General features: G+C 40.5%; 1 protein-coding gene across 6 annotated transcripts in view; it reads right to left on the bottom strand.

Moving 5' to 3' along the window:
- Positions 1 to 4714: 4714 nt before the first annotated feature.
- PPP4R1 (protein phosphatase 4 regulatory subunit 1) overlaps positions 4715 to 15820 on the bottom strand; it is a 61272-nt gene continuing 50166 nt past the window's right edge. For all 6 annotated transcript variants that reach the window (XM_051610647.1, XM_051610649.1, XM_051610648.1 and 3 more), the window contains 8 exons: positions 14126 to 14221; positions 12655 to 12840; positions 11018 to 11179; positions 10454 to 10554; positions 8855 to 8975; positions 8622 to 8756; positions 7464 to 7605; positions 4715 to 5799 (listed from right to left, as the gene is read on the bottom strand). In XM_051610647.1, the coding sequence (XP_051466607.1) occupies positions 5636 to 5799; positions 7464 to 7605; positions 8622 to 8756; positions 8855 to 8975; positions 10454 to 10554; positions 11018 to 11179; positions 12655 to 12840; positions 14126 to 14221 (1107 nt within the window). In that variant the 3' untranslated portion in view covers positions 4715 to 5635. The remainder of the gene's footprint in view (positions 5800 to 7463; positions 7606 to 8621; positions 8757 to 8854; positions 8976 to 10453; positions 10555 to 11017; positions 11180 to 12654; positions 12841 to 14125; positions 14222 to 15820) is intronic.

Raw genomic sequence — 15820 nt, 5'->3', positions numbered from 1 at the left:
TCAGACCCCTTGGACAAAATGCCAGACTGACTTACCTTCACTGAAAACTGTGCACCATTAATCCCCATCTGAACTGCAAAACACCAGAGTTCTCAGTAGAGAGAAGTGATGGCTCAGGGCAGTGAGAGCAGCCCTTGCATGCCCCGAGACCTGCCCTGGCCCTATCCTCCCACTCAATGAGAGCCCTAACAGCAGCTCACAGCCCTTGCTGCAACGTCTGCTAACTCTGAGAGGGAGACCTGTGGGGAACGGAGGAGGAGGGCAGACATCAGGAAAAAGGCCAAGATAAAAGGTTGATGCATCCTAAAACTTTTAATGCTGTTCCTCGAGCCATCTGGTCTAGTGGCAGGGGTTTTCGAACTAGATGATCTTTGAGGTCCCTTTCAACACAAACCATTCTGTGATTCTATGATTTTGACTTGTCAGCTGACTCCTCCCTAGATATTCTTAGATGCTCTTCCACATGTCCCCATCAGGGCTGCTGCATCCTCCAGAGGAATGCAGTGAGGCCACTAGAGGGAAACCAACCCCCTGCAAGCTGGGACTTGACAGCATGGATCTTTCCCTTCCCAAACCCCTCTTCTCTGCTGGGCTCCCCAGTTCAGGAGAGGAACCACAGCACTGCCCCCTTGCCCACAGCCTACCGCTCTCCTCCAGAGGGGGAAGGGAGCTGGCAGCACAGCCTTGCTTAGCAGAAGACTGGGCATGTCAACAGCCTAAGCATTTTGATTTGACAGATGGGGATACTGCACCTGAGATTTCTGCATCAAAGAACACCATTTGCCCACAAGGAAGACATCTGCCTGGGATTCCTGATCAGCTCCTGTTGCTGCACCCTCCCTCACACAGAACTCACCCCAGTCCTGTGAGCCACTGGCTGTTTCATCATGGTGTGGGGCCTTGAGGCAGACAGGGGTAGAACATCTCTGCTGGCAGTGCTGTTTGGAGGAAACAACAAGGCACAAAAATCCAGAAGGGGATGGAAAACAAAACAAAACATAAAACCCCTCAGTCAAGAGACCAGAAGAAACAACTGTGAAATAAAGGACCAGTAAGAGAAATGGCCCAGCCCCCATTTGAGCTTTTGGTTGTTGCCACCTTACTCAACAAGTTTATCTGTGTTCTTACACAGGACACTGGGGCTGGCTAAAAAATAACTGAAATTTATTTTCATGTTCCAACAGTGACTCTCTACTCTCAGCACTCTTGTTAAAAAAACATGCAGAGTGTGCTCAGTACCTTCGCTTTTTACAGTTAGGATTCAAAACCACCTGCAGGTGATCCTTTTACAACATTTCCCATACAGAAACACTGCTACACCTCTGCAGAAACGGTATTTCGAGCAGACCATGATCAGAGGGCTGTAAGAAGTTTAAACATTGTTGCTAAGTCACAGTGCATTTTAAATCTGCTAGATGTAGTCCATACTCTATAGCAACTGATCCCAAAACCAATCCCATTGCCTTGGGCTCTTTAATTTTTCTGATGTAAGTAAAAAGTAAAAATTAAGTAAAACTAAAAGATGGAGTTAGAAAGCACCAGGGAATGGGAGGGTGCAGCTGTGAGGTAAAGATCACGGACATATTAAATGTTTCCTGTCATAGTCCAACATTTTTAAAGCAGTTTATTAGTATGTTCTAACTCTGCATATAAAGATTAATTACTTCAAATGTATTTTCAATGCTGTCTGAATGTCAGCACAGATAGGAAGATGAGCCTTTCCCATCAGTATCAGAAGAACTGACATGAGAGAAGAATGGCCCATGTGCCTGTTTCAGACTCCTCTTCCCATCCTAACAAGACAGACATCCCCAGGCTGAAACCAGGTCAGAAAACACGAGCTCTGCACCCAAGTTTCCACACCAAAGAACAAGGGAACAAAAGGAGACCTTGCCAATGGGAAGGAACCCAGCCACAGCACAACAGCATGCCAGAGCCACAGACAGACTTCACCTTTCTCCCCTCTCTGCCCATCCGCTACCAATTCCAATCAGCCATCTCGGAACCCCAATGGGTGAGCACTAACAAGTACATAACAACAGAGGAGGCACCATCCATTGACCCAACACGAAAGCCATCATGGCCAGACCTAAGCCTGCACAGCAGGGCTGCCAAGCCCATGCAAACATTCATTTCAGCTGGGCTGAATTTATCCTGCTGTTCTGCATGCCTAATAGATACAGGGTCTTGTCCACAGGGCCAGGAATTTGTGCGACACCTGTCTGTAACATGTCAAACAGCAAACTGAATTCTAAGCATTAATCATGTCTTGCTTAAAAGCAAACCAACCTCTAGAGGTTTCCAGACATTTGCCAGTTTTATTGGCATAAAATCTGCATGAAGCGTGGTGAGGAAACAGCCCTACCAAATCCTGACAGGTCTCTGGGGAGGAACAACCAAAGACAGAGAAACTGCTGTGAAGAACAGCACCAGAAAGGCAGGCAGTGCTGTAACCAGGACATAGGAAAAAAGGGATTTCCCATGAAGAAGCTCTAAGATGAGGAAGCCAAGAGATTAAATGGAAAATGTCAAAAATAGCTCGTGAAGGGCTGATTTGGTATTCTACCAAAAAGGCAGGGGTAGAGCTGATATTGGTCTTGGGAAACCATGGAACAACAGATGATGATTCGATGATACAAGAGCCACCTCACTTTCTGCTCAAGAAATTCTAACCAAAAGATAAATTAATTGAGATACAAAACTCGAGTCTTTCTTCAGGGAAGACACACACAAGGGAATTCACCAGGATCTTTGGCAGTGTTCCCAGACACTGCCCCACAGAAAAACTAGCTCCTTTTTTCACCACTCAGAACTGAGATGCACATTTCACCAAACCCCATATCCTTAGCGACAAGTTGAAGCTTGAATTACTGACACTGCTAGCACTGCTAGCATGAGAAAAATCTCTATCAGAGTTAAGCAATAGAGACCACATCCCTTAGGCTGCAGATGCTCATGGGCAATGCTAAGAATAAAGCAAGTCTTTCCTTCCCTTTCACTTCTTGGGAATCACCAAATGAAGCAGAAAAGAGGCTGGCAGATCCACGATGTGTTGGGTGAAGAAAAAAAAAAAAAAAAAAAAAGGAAGGGATCCTCTTCCCTGAAGATGATCTTTATTTGTTACAGGCCAGGGGAATTTCAGCACTCTGCAACTGTAACCATTCAGTCTTGCTTTGGAAAAGCTTCAAACTCTCCCTCAAATTCACAGGCCTGTACCCCAGTATTGAAGAAATACAGAGCAGAAAGAAATAAAGCAACCAGAAGATCTGTCTCATTTTTCAACTTACAGGTGTCTTACCTTTAACTAATAGAAAATACCTAAAGGGATCAGAGATAATGCTTCATTTTACTGGCCTAATGGAACAGTACATTAGTACAGGAAGGAATTGTGTTGGGACATTCATTCTGGACTCCAAACACTAGGACTCCAACACCCAGTACTCCTCTAGTGAATACTGCACTCCATTCACAGTTGGAACATGACCTGAAGCATCCTCTGATCTGAAAAAAAGCTGATCCCATCCACCTCAGGGGTCACACACTTGACCCAACTAAAACACAACTGTTGTTACACTGAGGCTAAAACCAAAATGATTTATGTACCTGAACAAAATGCAGAAATTGTCTGGACTTCAATGTGTATTTATACAACAGGAATCATATGGCCTGGGAGAGGGAGAGAGCTCAGAAATTCTGCCTGAAGAGCTCACTGCTTTCTGACAAGCTGCTGTCACCCAGACACAGTGCTGTCACACTGCCTAGTCCTCTAGGAACTTGCACGTGATTTCTGAACAACTATCAGAGAACATGAGGAACAAAAAACTTAATGAGAATATTACTTATACAACAGGAACTTCTGCCCTGGGCATATAGTTGCCTTCTCAAATTTTGAACTGATTTTGGAAAGGGACAAGGAAAAATCTTTTTTAAAAACCCCAAAACCAAAACAAACCAAGTCCCCCCCAGAATAATTTAAAAAGCAACCAAACAACTCCCAGCAAACAAGCAAAAAAACCCCCCAAAAAGCCCCACCAAAACCCAAACCCACCAAGCTTCAAGGCAGAGATGGCTCTCTATCTTAATCACCTTCCAAGGCCATGCTCGGGAGTAGAAAAGCAGGCCTTTGGGGAGTAAACAGCAACTTTCTAATTAATAGAGAAAAAAGTGCAGAAAAATCAGTTTTCCCAAGAAAATGGAGTCAAAAAAGACGCCTGCATGAGGCTGACCTGCCAGGGTACCAGGAGCCTGACTGATAAATTAAAATGTTCTGCTAAAATACATCAAAGATAAGCTCCTATAGCCATTTCTTCCTAGTCAGGAAAATAAGCTTCACATACTTCAGGTTCAGCAGGCTGGAGAAAAGGTGATTTAAGCTTCTGGAAGACACAGAAGATAATGTATCAGCCATTTTAAATGAGAGGAAATGAAAGCAGTTAATGGACTGAAGGTAGATAAAGGGCAGTCTGAGCTCACAGTTTCCTGTAAAGCTGGACCAAGGTGGATATTCAGACTCTCTTCAGCAAAGATAACATTTCACACCAGAGTGACAGGTTCCCAAGCACAACAGGGATGTTTGAAAGAGAATCTAGCAAAACCTCAATTACACAGCCAAAGTACACCTCGAAATGCAAAACTCTTCACAATCATGAAGCAAAGCCCTTTCACCTGCAACAGCTGTCAAGCATATAGAACCAGAAAAAAAAAAAAAAGCCACTTAAATTTCAAACTTATTCATTTAATGTCTTAAAAGGTCACAAGATTGTTTTCAATCTTATTAATAAATTTTATTTGGACAAGTAGAGAACAACTTGTATCACAACAGCTTTAAACAACATGATTAAAGACTGCAGCACTCCAAGGAGGCTCACAGATATGTACAGTATATGAAGAAAAAAGTTGCACCTCTGAGCTGATCATGATCAAGTTAAAAATACCTGACTTAAAGTACATGTGCTAATAAATTTCCTTTAGGTCATGACCAGCATGAAAATAATTAGGACACAGGTACTCAGCAAAGTTTTCTACTAATGAGTACAGCAATATGCTGCATTTAAGGATTAAAATCAAATTCTAGTTTAGTGTTAGCACTGAGCCCTTAAGAGAAATCCAAATTTCTACTTTTCCCCATTTACAAACATGAAAGCTATTCCCACTTAAGGGTGTGCCCAGCTGCACACAGATTAAGTCCTTGAATGATAAAAACTTTTAGCGCTAATACTGGAGGTCTTACATCCCGGTATAAATGTGCCTTTCTGGCCATTTCATCTATCAGTTGCTACAGAAAATACTTGCTAAGTTAACTCCTCAGGAGAAACAATGCAGGTCTCTGGAAATCACATCCTTTTTACCATGAAAATGATCTGCCAATTCAAGTTTCATTTGTTCAGGAAGACAGAAGATTTAAGGCTTCGGTGGCAAAAATAATCCTCTGAGCAATGTTTTTCTAAAGTCAAGCTGACACAGGTATGTTTACTTTTTCTTGACTTAAAATCCCTGGTTTAGATAACATCCACCTATTAAATCTGGCAAGAAATCTCTCCTTCCAAAGAGGCTGTCCTAAATCAACCATTTTAGAAGCATTTGAGGATAGTTTGTTTAATTTTTTTTTTTTAATTATAGCAACATTCAGAACTTCTTAGTAAGTTGATGAAGCAGTGCTCATGGCATCATCTGCAATTCTGGTGCTGGCAGGGTGTATGCTTGCAAAGTATTTGACATCATTGTCGTCATCCATTTGAAGAGCCATAATTGTTTGTTCCACAGCTTCTTGATGAGAGTTGGCAGAATTCAGAAAATATTCTGTAGAGACAAAAATGCACAAGACTTATTTGAGGAAAATATGGCAGATACTCCAATGCAAACCTCAGCATACTATCACAAGGTTCAAGACTCCCATGAGACAGTGCACACGTGTAGTCAAACTGGAATATCTGAGCAGGCACACAATACAGTTCTGAATATACTTATGAATTCACCTTGAAAAAAAAAAATAAAATCATTCCATGTTCCAGAGCATAGTTTCTCCAACAGTGCTGGTAAGAGCAGAGGATTGATATGTGCCTTCAGTACTGAAGTCAGCACGACAGACTCCATGACCAAAGAGGAAGAAAAAACTTGCATGAGACTCCAGGGTGTCTTACATTTCTGATGGAGGGATGGCCATGGCACTCCATTTCACTGGCAGGCTTGCCCATTAGTTATCAAACAATAAAAGTAAGATAAAATCAAGTAAGAGTGGAAGAAGTTCCAGCATCCATCAGAACTATTCCAACAGTTTTCATGAACTACACAAGTTGCATAGGAACAGTGTACAGACAGCTCAGAGGAAGGCAATTTAGATCTGAGGTTTAAAACATCTGAAAGTATTTTTTAAATCTGCCTTTCCTAATCTATCCACCATCTCTAATCATATATGCATCTTTGAGGTGAAGACTGCCTGTATTATAAGCTTACATAGTGACAATGCAGAATGGAGGTTTACCATCCTGGCAGGGAACACAAAAATAACAAGGACAACAGAAAAGTGAATACCAATACCTATATGATAACAGGAAGAACAGTGACAGCCCCTGGCACAGTTAACAGAAGATAAATTACTGCACATCAGCTGATCAATCCATCTTAACTGCCCACACGTGCTTACTCAGTGTCTCCAGCAGTGCAAGGCAGCTAGAAACAGTTCTCACTGTGTTGGCATCCTTGGTGTTGTCCAGTGTTTTCTTCACTCTTTCTATGCCAGCAACAGCACCCAGTGTACAGTTTTGAGGAAGACCCTGACCAGAACTTGATGACATATGTCAAGTGTGGACACTCTGCTTGTTTATAAAATACCATAATATTTCTAATGCTGTTTTCCTTTACAGTGCTTTGGAATCTCAGCACTGCTGACTCTGCTATGCACTGGGGATGCTTTCCTAAGCAAAGTCTGCAATATGAAAGTTGCATGTCTAATTTCCCTGAAGTGACTCCAGAGAAACTTTCTTCCCACTGTTACCATAAAAAACAAAACAGCAGCCGTCTCTTCTTCCCCAGTGAGAAAACAGATAGTGGATTTGTATGGAGGGATTTTTCATTTTTATCCTTATTGCACTGAAGATGAACAGTTGTGGGGTTTTTTTAAACCAAACAAAAGGCACTGCTCAACAACTTCACAGTTGCTAGTTCTTTATTAAGACCTGATGATACCTCTAGAAACTAGCTCATTCAGGGAAAATGGTACCAAAAGAACAGGATGGCATATAAGCAAGAACTCTTTTTTCCCCATTACACAACAGTAGTGGCTCTGATACTACAACAAGGTTCCTGGTTTTATCTCAGCCAAAGTAACATTCCACACCAATGAGAATGTAAAAGCCAGAGCAACCCTCATCTGAAGTCATTCCTTCTTTCCCAGCTGACCATAGGAAAGTGGAGGGACAGAGGAATATGCAGTCAGTCCATTGCAATGCTTTCTGACCACTAACCTTTCTCTAAAAGAGTTTGCTTTAACGTTTTTGCAAGCAGGACTCGAACATTTGGAACCCTGTCAGATGCCAAGTGTAATAAGTGTGGCAACAGATGCACAGCGAACTGGTCCATGGGCAGGCAGTCATCTTCACTGATAGTCTGGCAAGAAGACAGAAGCAGTTTCATCATATTTCAGCACAGTGAGGATAAATTCCCAACACATAATCAGAGCTAACAGATCTTATTACCTTCATAGCACAAATCCAGCAGGTAGTATCCACAAAGCTTTAAAATAAGGTACAATGCATTCTAGCACAAAGTCATAAACAATCAAGCAAGTTAGGGTTGAGGAAATTCAGGCTCAGTTAGAAGCCCACTTGATTAATATAAAGTCTGGCAACTTCCTTATTTTCATTAATCACTGTATCATTTGAAAACAGGGAAGAAAAGTAAAAGACATTCCCAAATCTTTTAAAGATTGATTTAGTCTTTGTTTTAACTAGGTACTATATTAAGATGAGAATGGTCCATCTCGATAAACATTGAGATGTTTATTGGGTACAACATTAGCTGTACCCAAACATGTTTCTCTATATAAGCTTAAAGCTCACATTTCTCCAAATACTGCAAAGAACTGTCTCCCTTGGGCAGCTGTCATGTTGGCTCCCAGTGTGCACCTCTGCTACAGGCTCCAAATGTGACTATTTTCTTGGCACCTCAGCTAGTTGGAACTCTTCTGCTTACTTTGCTGCAAATACATTGGTTTTGACCAAGCTGCACTAGCTGGCTGAGGAGGTATAGGCAACTCCTAGCACTTGGTTTCTAAAGGGTCACCACACCAATTGGCAGACTACTGCAGCATACTACAAAAATCTCACATCGTGCTAAGTAACCAAGCAGCTTCCCAGCTTAGGGACTATTTAACTACGCATCTGTTTGATATCAAACTTCCAATTTGACAACCTGATGCTAATAAGCTAAGCTAAAGATGCATTCAGGTTCATCTGTGGAGCAACACTGAAGAAAACAGCCATGAAACCTATTCCCTTGGAAACAACGTTCTCAAATATTCATTAAAATAGTGTCAATAGACAGCTAAAGAGTTCCAGCTGCTCATCCCCTCTTCATTCCACCACCCTCCCAAAACCAAGAAGATGTAAAAGAAAATATTTTACCTGGCAAATAAAGACAAAAGTTTGCCGACCAGACCATTTGGGACATTTACAGAACTTTTCAACAAGTTCATTCATGAGGTCTACCACGAAAGTTGATGTTGAAGCCATGTACAGCTTCTTTACCATTTCACTAACCTTGAAGAAATGAGGAAAAAAAAAAAAAGTACAAAAATTACTTCTGACCACCAACCCTTGGAAGTTTGAAATCTGAAATTTACTTAAGACTGCTTTACCAGCTTGTAAGAAATCCAACGGACAGAAGACACCTTGTCTGCACAGAGGCTGAAAGCGATAGGTCGCAAGTAGTCATAGATGTCTCTGGCACTGTACAGATCTAGAAGCAAGATCAGTTGCCTACAAGAACCAAACAGGGTATATTAAAATAAGAAGAAAGGTAGCTTTAACTGTGAATATGATCATTTATATGACAACACTTGCCAAATATGCAATGTGACCATAATACAGTTACTAAAAAGTAAAATGGTCTGGTTTTCAATGCCATCAGTTTGATTATGGGTCACTTGGGAATTTTAAATTGCAGCTTACTCACAATAATGGCAAAATGCTGCACAAGCTCCAACTAGGAAAAACTAGGGGAGAGGCAAGGAAATCAAAGTTGTATTTACAAGGCAGGGATCCTAACACCAGCTACAATTTCTAATTAGTTGATTAATACTTCATCTGGATTCAGACACTGATATATGTCATGACATATGTACATGACATGTACAAAGTATGTCAAAAGAAGTGGCATGACATGTTAGGAACAGCTCATTGAACATCTCATTACCAGCAGTCACAGGTAAGTGATTTGTAGTTACTAAATCAAAACACTTAAATGTAGCAAAAACATAATCATCAGTTGTTAAAGTAGGTCTCTCAAAATTTAATTCAAAAGATACATTGTAATTAGTCATACTGTATGTTCTTCCATCACTCCTGCTAGAGAAGCCCTGATATCAGTGTCTCCTCATAAGGTAAGTGCTGCAGCCTTGATCAACTTGGTGGCCCTCTGGTGAACCTGTTCCAGTTTATCAAGCATCTTTCCTGTATTGGTATAGGTGCATCACTCCAGATGAGATCTAACGAGTTCTGACTAGGGGGAGGCTAATCTTTTCCCTCAGTGTATCGACTGTGTACTTGTTGACACAGCCCAGGACTGTGCTGCCAGGACACGCTGCTTGCTCCTGTTCAGATCACCATCCTCTGTGATGGTTTGATCTTCCAGCAGAACTGCCCCCAGGGCAGCCAGTCCCCCGTCTGTCTCACTGTCAGAGGCTCTTCCTTCCCCACTTGGCATCTGTCCCTTGTTGAATTTCATAAGCCCCTTCCTCCGCTAGCTTTCCTGAGCAACTTGACCCTTCATAGCTGCCTTCTACAGAAACCCACCTACCAATTCCATTAAAAAGCCTAAGTCTGCCCAGATGAAGTCCAAAGTCACTACTCTGCTACTCACTCTACTCCCCTCATCTCCTCTCTTTAATGGTCATGAATTCAGTCTACTCATTGAATACAGCAACTTGAAGTAAAATTGCCAGAACACTTCTATAGACTTCAAGAGCAACCAGATATAGTCTTCTCTTTTGGCAGCTTCTTTTTTTTATGGAAGAGTACTGTTTCCAACATATGGCGATGGAAAAAGACATTCAAGTTCCAACTATTATATAAATGATATACAACTACTGTGGATTTTTAAGCAAGGGAGACAAGTGAAGGAGGATAAGAACTATCCAGTAATTAAAAATGAAATTAAGAATGTCACTGTAAATCATCTATTCTGTGATTTTATAATATTCATTACAATAAAAACAAACATCCAGAAAACAACATACTCAGCCAGCTCAGCACGGAAACGCCAGTTCCTGCTGTTATCAGTCACTAAGAATTCCTGAAGCTGATAAAGATACTCTCGTCTTTTGTCAAGATGAAGAAGCTGTAACAGTAAACAAACTTAAATAAACAATCAGCAGATAGAACAAGAGCTTTAAAATACAACTAATGAAATGTTTCCTTTTATTAAAATAAAACAAACTTTAGGAATAGTGTAGCTTTCCTGAGCTAAACTTCATCATGCTTAAGTCTGCAAAATCACACATGGGGCACTACTGAAAGCAAAATCTGATCTAAAGAAATTTGAGAAGCTGCATAGAGAGGTTAGAGCCATCAAAAAACCCCTTACCCTTACTATCATCCACTAGCACCTATATATTGAATGAATATGCAGAAACCAGGCTCTTCAGAGAGAAGAAAGTATCAGCAACACAGATCTCCTGCAAAATATACTCATATTCAACAGACACCTGTAAGACTTTCCACAAAGAGTCACACCAGTGTTAGGCTAAAAAGCAAGTGCAAAATATGCAATTGCACTTGACCGGAGTTGAACACAGACATACCTTCAGAAAGTCATGCAAGTGTTTAAGCACACCTATCCTGACTTCATCTAGATCTTTTAAAAAGCCATTGAAGACAGGAACTAAATCTCCAGCTGTAAGCTGGTCTCCAAGGATGACGGCAAGTTCATGTATGGAAAATGCTAGTGTCCGTCGAACCTTCCACTGAAAAATAAATTTAAAAATTAATTTTGTTGATGTATCATCTGAAGTGCTCTATTTAACTTGAGGGTTGGTATCCAAGCTGGACTCCTGTCAAGCTACAGTACTTCAAAATACATTCAGTGCTGTCTCATGTAACAATTGAAAACAAAACTGGAAATTTTTTGGGGAAAAAAAGGAGAGGACAAATGACAAGGTAACATTTCTTCTACCTGAATATCAAGGAACTAGGCATAATCTTCCAAGTTTTGGGAAAGAAAACAGTATTCCTGACATCAGTACTCTTCCACATATTACTCTTTCCTTTGAATTCTTTTGGGTAAATAAGTTCCATACTACTACCCTCTCATTTGTTCGAGTTACAAAATAGAGTAAGATATATACCCCACAACATTTCAGCTGGCCTATTTTACCTTCCATAATAGGTAAAGTTTCACCCACATCAAATGCCCAGCAGTCCAAGAACCAGTAGAGCTTTTACTCACGCTAAATTGAGGGGGCACTGTTTAACAGAGTAACTATTTCAAATTAGTATTTTTAAAGATCAAATGGCATCTGCTCTTTAGCCAGCACTTTCCAATTAGCATGTGTACTGTTTTTTTGCCCTGGTTTGGTGGTTCATCTTTATTCAGATTAGACTGGCAATAACCTCCAGAAGGTTTTGAATACAGGGTAATTTCTTTTTACTTATGTTTTAAATTTATTAGCTGGTTGTTTTCAATGGATGCAAGAGAGTCTGGAAAATATGAGCAATAGCCATGTATAAAATTACTCCCTACATATCACTGAGAACTGCTGCTCTGACAGAGCAAGCAGTAAATGCAAGAGAGAAGTAGTCTGAGAATGTTTTAAAAAAAATAAAAATAGCATCTCCAGAAAAGGAAACATGGGAGGACTGGGAGACAACTTTAAACCAACAGTAAAATGCAAAAAAAAAGTCATCTCCTTACCACCTGACATGGAAAATGCTGCTATTCCCAGTATTTGTTTTTAAAATGGCAATGCTGCATGGCAATAGTGATGTTATTCCTTTATGAGTAGCTGGATGCAGGACCAAAAGGCCACTAGAAGGCCTGGTGTGAGACTGACTCACCGAGTTCCAGACATAGCCTGCAGGGGCACATGTCTGCTCACGCACAGCAGCACAGCCCAGATTCTCATACCTATGAGAATCCAAGCACTGCCATAAGATCTCAGGCGAGATCTTATGACCCCTTTCTCACTCACATTCCCACTGGAGATTCACTTCCCATTCAAATTGCCCCATCTCCCTTTTATCTGAGCACCAGACACTCTGAGACAAAAATTACATTTCCATTCATTGTACGAATAACTAATATCAGCAACATAAGGCTCCATGGAAAAAGCAGAGCAACCCAACACCCAGTAAGCAAGAGAAACCATCAGAGAAATTCAGACTATTCATTGTCACATCATGAAGGTTCAGATCACCTGGTGTCAGAGGTTCCTGAGCTTACCTGCATGTCCGATGCCAGTGTCTCATAGGTATCTTTCAAACAGTGCCAATTCTGCCTGCCTAATGTAAGTGCCACACCTGGTAGGCTGTAGGCACAGTGCTTGGCAATCTCGGTATCAACTGTTTGTGCGCGGGATGGATCAGTCATTGATAAATACTGATCCAGCAAGGCTTGAGGTACAACATCCTACAGCAAGAAAAATGTAGAGTGTTTACACTATTTTCAATAAATCCTCTAAGGCTTACTAAAACTCCAGGGCACACCATCAGAAGAACATTTTTTCCCCAACAACTATACAATATTATTTAATTACAATCACTTTATACGAATGCAAAGGTTTTGCATTTCAGTGCCATCAAAAAGTTCCAAAGAAACAATGACATGACTGGGGTTATTTGAAAACACACACCAACATTACAGAGGAGTGGATGGATCACTGTCTGCTTAGGCATAGCAGGAACTTAAAAGACTACATTCTACTTTTGTACAAGCATTCAGACTTGTAGGCTGTGCAAATTAACCCTTTTAACTCATCCATAAAAACAGGCAGAACAGCAAATGACAAGACTTGCTCAAAAATTATTTTCCTATTCCTCTCAAAGAAGAGAAGAAAACTAAATTAAAATGCCTTGAGGAGGTGAGGAAGAGGAGCAGGCAGAGTACACTGTGTTCAATGTTGCTTCTGAATTCCACAGTTTGCATGAAGGAAAAGGCTTCTCCAGTGACCAAGACTCTGGTGACGAGCAGTCCTTCACTCTGAGATATGACAGCATCTAAACTAAAACTATGGGAAAATCTCCTTGCGTTGACTTCAACACTATCTTTGCTTCAGCTGTTGTCAGTTCATCTCAGGCACTGACTCTACTCAAGCGGGTGCACAAGAGCACTTCCTTAACACAGCTGCTGAATAGCTCGGCTCATGTAAGCAACAAGAGGGCCTGATGCTCCCACTCAAGGAATCAAGCTGGTGCAGGGCAGCACACTTAATACTGAAATATATAACAACAAATGTTTGATTCCTTTTGAGAAAAAATTAAAAAGAGACAGAGCTTAATGAAACACTTCCACAACTTTTCTGCAAAAAGCTGTAATGAGGTGGGGACAGTTCTAATCAAAACATTTAAGGAAAAATTGTGTTTCCTCAAAAACCTAATTTCCACTACAGGATAGTTTCCATAGAGAATGAAACCAAATGACATCAAGCCTGGAAGTCTATGGCAACTGTTCTCATGTAAAAAAATACTGTCATCTCCTATACACAATTAAAACAGAAGCAACTGCTGAATTAAACCATTATCTCTGCAAACATGGAATATTTTAAAACTACTTTATTTAAGAAGTTGGCCATACTTAATAGAAACTACATTACACGAGAAATTTCTGAATTAAACACTTAAAAGAAATTCTCATATACATTAAAAAATTTCACTTATCTGATGTATGCACAAAAAACAGAAGTCATGTCATTTACCTGTACTTTGGATTTTCTTTCTTCTTCAGGGCTGAAACTACTGTTGGTGCTCAAATCTGAATCATTATGAATATAGTGAAGTGTAGAATCCATACTCTATGAAAAAAGAAAAAAGGTCACACAAAATACACTCCAAGATTAAACAAAAAACAAACATCAACATGAAGAAATACTGTCTTCACCTCAGGGTCTTTTTCTTAGATTAAAGGACTACATGTTTTAATATCAAATACAATTTTGCTACAGCCGCAAATCAAAAGCTCTTTAAGATAAATCTGCTTTCAATTTCAAACACAAGGTCCTCTTATTCTGCTCCATTTTGTTTCTTATGGAATGAAAATCACAGGACAGGAGTACATTTGAGATTGCATTAAGGAAAACCTAACTAACATGGATCACACTGCTTCTCCCCTGAAGGGAGAATGAGAAAACACCTTGAGCAGATTTAGTTGGATCTGTTGCTATGAGTTTGTGCTGGAAAAAGGTCAAAACAAAGCCACCCTCACACCCTAGAACACAAACTGATAATGCTTATGTTGTTGCTCCTTTTCTAGAGGTGATTATTCTCTAATCTTATCTACAGATGAGCTCCACCTTGTAATACAGAGCCCTAGTGGACCACAGCTGCTGACGCTGTCATCATCATTTTTAGCAACCATCCTGGCTACATTTCTGGGTCTTGAATGCAAGGACTGAGACTTTGTTTCAGAACTCTACTGGGCAGCAGAGGTTTGATAAACTGTGCTGCAGTGGGGATGCACTGTCATTTTCAATAACAGTGGAGTTCCCCAAATACAATGGACTTTGCATAATTAATCAACCATGGATCAAGAGGTAGATGATGAATATTCGAAAAGTACATCAGGCTGCTGTGTGGTAGAACAGGACAAAGGCGTTTTTGCTAGATATGAGCTAAGCTATCTATTCACAGACCCTGCAGGGTAAGCTCTCAGGGTTAACAGAAGCACCAAGAAAATGCCTATTCTACCATCTCAGTAGACAGTTTGACAATGAGAATTTTCAAGAAAACTATAAACTTCTTTTAAAAAGCCTCCAGGATACCATCTGCCTTCCTTGGTTTGACTTCAGACAATCACTTTTTTCCTTTTCCATGATTTGCATTCATGTAAGCATTGGGTTGTAATTTTAGTTGCTGAGGTATAATTACAGGTGATAAAGAACAGGCAGAGCTGCAAGGCAATTGCACATCACCAGCACAGCAGCCCAAGTGACTAGTCAGGCTTATCAAGCAGCAGCATGAAGGTGTCAAAGACCAAGGGAAGAACAAATCTGTAAGTGACTCCCACCACTAAATGTGTGCAGCAGCACACAACTCCAACTATAAAGCCTCCAGGGCTTCTGAGAATAAAAACAAAAAGCCTCCTCACAATGTCTGCTACCTCAGCTCTAAAAGGCTAAGTTAAAAAAAAAAAAAAATATATATATATATATATATATAAAAAAAATGAATACTTTATTGACTGAACTAAGTTGAACAACTAAATATACTGAAGGGTGCCACAGATGGGAACATTTTTACCCAGCCACTTTTAGAGTCAAATATGCATTCCATAAAGGAAGAGATGCAGTACAGAAGAACCACAGCAGCAGTCAGTATTAAAGTCAATATAGTATCTCTATTCCTGCAGATCAAGTTCTATCTGTATGTTTGCCATGTAACATGCACACGCTGAT

Source organism: Apus apus, chromosome 2 (genome assembly GCF_020740795.1).
Source record: "Apus apus isolate bApuApu2 chromosome 2, bApuApu2.pri.cur, whole genome shotgun sequence".
Lineage (NCBI taxonomy): Eukaryota > Metazoa > Chordata > Aves > Apodiformes > Apodidae > Apus > Apus apus.
Note: the sequence above shows the minus strand (reverse complement) of the source record. Positions and strands in the feature narration are given on the sequence as shown.